Here is a 6505-nt window from a genome sequence, read left to right as displayed (position 1 = left end):
AGCGTGAGCACAGCTGCTACCTCTTAATCTGCAGCAGAATGCTGGCCCCAGGGTTATTATTTCACCTTACCAAAAGCAACATTTTTAGGTAACCTTGTAAAGAACAGTTCTGTTTTAGGTAACTCAGGGTTAAACAGTACAACAGAATAGTTCACAGACTATATTTGGTGCCATGGATGATGCACCTGGACTTTTTGGTATTAACGTTTTTAAAGCCATATGGAAGTTACTATCATGATCTTGTCCCTTCTCCCAAGGCTGCAGGTGACCTAGACTCCTGGCCTGGTTTGTGCACTCGAGTGAGGAGAGAAAGTACCTTGCCCAAGCCAGGGCTCATAGGGAGGGTCACAGTAAATGAAGGAACACAAACAGGTTTCATTAGTTTTATTTCTGTAACCTTTAAATCATACCTCACAAATTTTGTCACAACTGGATTTAGCAGAAGCAGAGAAATCAAGTTCACTATTTTCTGAAACACTGACACAAAAAGGGGAAAGGAACAAATGACTTAGAAAAGGTTTTCATAAAAAAAACCAGAAAAATCCCTAAACAAAAGCTAAATAATCATTAAGTTTAATTCTAATTGATAATGGGTTTTATCACAATTAGCTAGTAATTAAGGTTCTTGCTTAAGTTCACAAATCTTTCCCTAAATGTTACGGATCCTTTGTTAAAGGATAAATGGATGAACTCAGCAGCACTTCATAACATAGCTAGCTGTTGGAACATTCCATAGAAAAATGGAAAATAATTTTGTAAGAACATGATGGGAACCATCAGCAGCCAAATTCTCAGACTCTCCAATTACCAAAAGTATATACAATTTTAGTGTAGAAAAATAAGTCAATTTTATAAAATTAAGCTTTTAGATTGAAAACACCCCCTTTAACAGGCACAGAGATACTGAAAAATAGTTCCTAAAGATCTCACTAAATAGTTTATGGAAAGAAAAACATGCCCTTATAGTTCTTAAATGCAGTCAGTACTGGGACTCTTCAAAAACAGGTGATACACATGCCCTCAGCTGCTGGCCAGGGACTGGTGGATAGGTGGCTGAAAGCAGCGAACGTGTTCCACGGGCGTGCTCTCTCCATCTCCTGACTTCAAGTACTTGTCCAAGATAGTGATTATCTCATCATTCAGAATCTGGAACTTGCGAATTCTCTCCACCATCTTCTTCAAAGGCTACAACAGTTAAAATTAGGATGTTTTACTAATAACAGTTATACATTTATTCTTCATGTGTCAAAATGTCAGGATTTTCATATTTTCTCAGAAAAATTATAGCAAACTATTGACACGTACCATCTCATTAATGTAACCGATGAATATATTTTGCAACATTTCTCTGTTGGTTTCATGCTACTAACTGTAGGTTCATTTGTAAAACTTAACAGACCTATTTATTCAACAAACAGGTATTAAGAACCTATAGGACACCTCCTAAAAGCCAGGAATGTAAAGATGAAGATAATATGGTCAATGGGGAAAGACCAGTAAACCTAGTATAACACAAGTTTTAAAAATTTCCAGTTATTGTGGACAGGATGCTTTGACAGACCTTCATGCTATAATAGAACCGGATTAAAAAAAACACAAGCACTGCTGGTTCTGTCTATGCAGGAAGTAAAGCAAAAGCCAGGACCTCCTCAGGGATAGATGCCACCAGCAGCAGTAGGATGAGGAGAGAGCCTGGGCAGTAAGCAAGGTGGACTACACCTGGAGACTCTCCACAAAGCCTGGACCTCTCATTAGGCTAAAGTGGTCCCAAGTTGGTAATAATTCTGGGAGATGAACAGTAAATGAAAATCCTAGGAGAAAACCCTATCAAACAAGAGCTGCCAAATAAATAAAATCCAACACACAGGGACTTCCCTGGTGGTCCAGTGGTAAAGAATCTGCCTTCCAATGCAGGGGACACTGGTTTGATCCCTGGTCAAGGGACTAAGATCCCATATGCCACGGGGCAACTAAGCCTGCACGCCACAACTACAGAGCCCGTGCACCTCAACTAGAGAGTCTGCATACCTCAAACTACAGAGCCCACGCACTCTGGACCCTGCACACCACAACTAGAGAGAGAAAACCCGCATGCCACAACTAGAGAGAAACCTGCGCGCCGCAATGAAGAGCCTGCGTGCCGCAATGAGAGATCCCGCGTGCTGCAAAGAAGATCCTGCGTGCCGCAACTAAGACCTGATGCAGCCAAAAAGAAAAAAAAAAAGTCCAACGCAGTGGAACATTTCAGAGTTTTACATACCCCTCGAGGCCTCAGATACTAGAACTAAAAAATAAAGAACATAAGATACATGAAATGTGTAAAGAAATAAAAATTGGAAAAAATTCCATGAAGAAGATAAAATTATCAATTACTACCAAGATTTGAAGAAGAAACAAGTCAACATTTTAAATATAAACTAATGACTTTCGAAAGTAAAAGCACAGCAGGTCAGACTGAGCTGAAGTGAGTTAGTTAAATGAAGACAGTACTCTGGGTACAGCCCAGAAAGCCAAGGAAAAGGAAATGGACACCTCAGTTCTCCAACTGTAAGGAACTGAATTGAGCCAACCACCTGAATGAGTCTGGAAGCAGATCCATGACCAGAGGCTCCAGAAGGGAGCACAGCCCTACAGACACACTGATAGTGGCCTTGTGAAACTGTAAATGGAAGACCCAGCTGAACTGTGCTGTACCCGACTTCTGACCTAGAAAACTGTGAGATATTAAGTGGAGACCAGATAAGTCCGTCTAACACATATCTAACTGAAGTCCCAAAATGGAAGAAACACTAAAATATTTGAAAAGATAATGGCAGAGTATTTCCTGGAATTCAGTTACAAAGAATCCATAAAACACAAAAAGATCTTTAAAAAAGCCCCAAACACACTTTAACTACAGTGAAGGGAGCCAGAAGACTTGAAGGGTATGCCAATAATCTGAAAATGCAGATCTTACAAGCCTCTATAATTTGAAGTAGGTCTACATACCTTGAAAATAGAAGGAAAATGGAACCATTAGTATTTCAGTACCAGACTCCTTTACTTACTAATTCTATTTAGATTCATTTGGGGAGTGAAAAGAAAGCTTCAGTTGTCCTGGCATGAGAAACATTCCCAGAAAAACAACTTATAGTAACTAGAAAGTATCTTTTTTTTGTGAAACTTCCACATACCACGTTTTTGATAATTTCATCTTTGCCATCATGTTTTTGGACTTTGAGTAGATGGTAGCAAAAATCCAGTACAGCAAAGCGCCGCTGTTGCCCAAGAAGCACAATGATCATACAGCCAGCCCAGTGGAGCCCGTCGCCAAAACACTGCCTGGGGACAAGAAGCGGTAGGTAGGGTGAGTGATCAGACTCCAGCGACCAGACCACCTGCGCGCCCCGCCCGGAATGCTGAGCAGAGGTGTGTCCCTGGTAAACACCTCTTTGGGGTTCCTCTGGCACACTGTGGCTCCTCCATGAAGAATGAGTTCATGAAGTTGTGGCCCTCCTATCTAGCAAAATGCACACCTGACTTGCACAAGTTTCCATGAGTTCAGACAACTCCAGAAGCCCAGCCCTGAGGCACTTGCTGGGCACTTGAGCAGCTTTATAGCAGCTCAGCAACTTGGGGGTCCGTTTCCAGAGGAAGGTGGTCCCCTGTGTTAGCCCAGCGCCAGGCTCTCTCCCCCACCCTGCCCCGAGCACACGCGCTTACTCGACTGTGAACTCGTGTGTCCCCACAGGAATGCAGTAGACAAACTGCATGGCGCTCCACAGCCTGTGAAACTCGACACAGTCGTCCACGTGCATGACCCCGTTGCTGGGCAGGGGCCCCCGCCAGATGGGGTCGTCCAGAAAGGCCCGGATCCGAGCCAGGATGACTTCAAACATGGACAGGCCACAGCAGAGGCGCTCCTTCGTCAGCAAGTCCCCCTCTCTTGCTATTGCAATTTGCTGTAGGAAGGACAAAACGTCACGGGCATGGCAGGAGGCTGGTGCTGAAACTAAAGTACTCCGGCTTTGTTTCTGACTCACTGGAAACTATCCCAGCTTGCAGAAGAGGGTTTTTAGAAATAAGCATCAACAAAATAAATACGTCAGCTATTACCCGTATGTCTTACCACACTAAACGTATTTCAGAGTTGAGAACTGTCGAGTACAGCTGTTCTTAACGGGGGGTGATTTGTCTCCAGAGGACATCTGGCAATGTGTGGAGACGTTTTTGGTTGTCACAGCTTGGGGTGGGTCTAGTGGCATCTAGTGGGTAGAGGCCAGGGATCCTGCTAAATGTCCTACAATTCATAGGACAGTCCCCACAACACAGAATTATCTCGTCCAAAATGGCGACAGTGCTGAGGTTGAGAGACTCTGATGTAGCTGGCCTAAGTTCACGGAACTCCTCCCTGCCTTCTCTTCTTAAAAACCTATGAGAAAGCCTCCTTCGTGAAGGGATGGACGACAAAAACAGCGACGTTTTCTGTGTCTGTCTCACGTGCCAGGTGACGTTCTACGTCCCTTCCACGTGTTAGCTCATTCAAACTTCCCGGCCACCCTGTGACAAGGTCCTGTTACGAGCCCCACTTGAGACACTGGGGCCTGAGCGGCTGAGTGGGCTCGTCCCCCCTCACGACGCTTCAGGGCTGCGTCTCACCCAGAACCCCTGCTCTCAAGCCCCAGCCCCGCCAGTGGCCTAACGTGGGGGGCCCAGCTCACAGCAGTGACAGCGGCCCCAACATGCGTTACCTGAGGGGTTCCCAGTCTTTCGATGAGAGGGACAAGATGCAGTGGGGCATACTTTGATTCTAGTCTTTTCATTTTGGCATCAAGTCTCTCTCCCTCTGCAGTGGAAAAAAATATTTTACACTCTGTTCCTTTGTATGAATAATAACTGCACAAGTTTAATTTTGTCAAAACAAACAAAAACCAACCAAATGAAAAATGTTTAACATTATACATGTAGGTTCTCTTTGAAAATTCTTTTATGGAACTGGCTCATTTGCTATTTTAACTCAGAGAATTGATTTTCTGTTCAATATTCACTTTTAAAAACTTATTGAAAAATCCAAATGTAATCAAAAACAGAGCACAGTACAATGAATCCTCTGTGCCCATCTGCTGCAACAATCATGAGATGGCACTCTTGTTTCATAGATACCCAACACCCCTGCTTCCGTGCTATTCTGAAGCACATCCAAGACACTGCATTTCAGCCCTAAACGCTTCCGTTATTTGATACTCATTTAACTACATTATGTTACCAATTACCCCAGGTTATGACTGAACAGGCAGGAAACTCAAACAAAGCTGGCCTGTAGCTAACGAGAACTCCTTGGCCACACAGACATGCATCCCTGCCCTGGTCAGAGGACTGGCTCACCTTTCACGTGGACTCTCGGTAAGATGTTCTGGAAAGGGGCTGCGTGCAGCAGGTCGCATACTTCTTCCAAAGACTAGAGCAAAGAAGACGAAGGCTGTGTTAGGAAGCTTATCTCACAGCAAAAATGGACCAAGAAATCAGGCGCTGAAAACAAGGCACGTCCTTGGCATTTAGTGTAAATTAAACACTGCGAACAGCACTGCCCAAGAGGAGTCTCTGGGATGATGGAAATGTCCCCTAGCTGTGCTCTTAAGGTAGTTACCAGCCACATGTGGCAATTACGTACTTGGAATGTGGCTGAGGAACTGAATTTTCATTTTTACTTACTTTTGACTAATTTAAACAGAGACATGAGTAAACCCAGCACTGAACGTGGCCTTCGTATTTTACAGTTTTGCAGCCCTCCGTGCAGAGATAGGAAGGAGGTGCTTCCTGTGTAAACAGCGCAGAAGGCAGAAGGAAGGGGCAGCGTCAGCGATTCCCCACAGAGCCCAAAACAAGGTTCTGAGCAGTCGCTCTGAACCTGTTGCTGGATCACCAACTCCTTTAAAGAGGCAATAAAACCCCACGCTACACAAGACCTCCAGAACAATGCAATGCAGGGAGAAAGTTTACTTCCAATGTCACAGGGGTTGCACTGGGACTCCTAAAAGCCCAGCAGGAACCCAAAGATGGGCAAGAACAGGGCGCCCTTCCCGAGTCTGAGGGCCCGTAAACAAGGGAAAGCTCCTTAGACCGCGGTGCATTCACCTCAGGGCAAAAAGGCGGAAGACGAGAATGGCCTCTATGCCTCCCACTCTACACCCATCCTGAAACCTTAATAAAAAAAATTGTTAAAGAAATGGTTATCAGAGAGTCAAAACATACTGACTGATGAGAGTTTCCCTTCTGAGGATCTCCCCAAAGATGAAAGCAAGGCTAAGACCAAGAGGAGGAAGAGAAGGCTTTCTGTACCCATCAAGTGAGGGTCCCATCGTCACCTAACGTAAGCCCGGAGCAGCAGCCTATCAGTCACCCCTGCTCCTCCAGAACCCCCCAGAGGGAGGCTGACCTCCACCCCGTCTCCTGCACCCAAGTCCAGCAACAACACGAGTTCTTCACGCAGCATACACGTGACGGGAGCCCCTCTAGGCCAGTGCAC

General features: G+C 44.9%; 1 protein-coding gene across 1 annotated transcript in view; it reads right to left on the bottom strand.

Moving 5' to 3' along the window:
* Positions 1-369: 369 nt before the first annotated feature.
* CYFIP1 (cytoplasmic FMR1 interacting protein 1) overlaps positions 370-6505 on the bottom strand; it is a 95504-nt gene continuing 89368 nt past the window's right edge. Inside the window, 5 exon segments of the mRNA XM_036858865.1 lie at positions 370-1185; positions 3174-3321; positions 3703-3941; positions 4731-4825; positions 5365-5437. Of these exon segments, the coding sequence (XP_036714760.1) occupies positions 1021-1185; positions 3174-3321; positions 3703-3941; positions 4731-4825; positions 5365-5437 (720 nt within the window). The 3' untranslated portion in view covers positions 370-1020.

Source organism: Balaenoptera musculus, chromosome 7 (assembly GCF_009873245.2).
Source record: "Balaenoptera musculus isolate JJ_BM4_2016_0621 chromosome 7, mBalMus1.pri.v3, whole genome shotgun sequence".
NCBI classification, from domain to species: Eukaryota; Metazoa; Chordata; class Mammalia; order Artiodactyla; family Balaenopteridae; genus Balaenoptera; species Balaenoptera musculus.
Note: the sequence above shows the minus strand (reverse complement) of the source record. Positions and strands in the feature narration are given on the sequence as shown.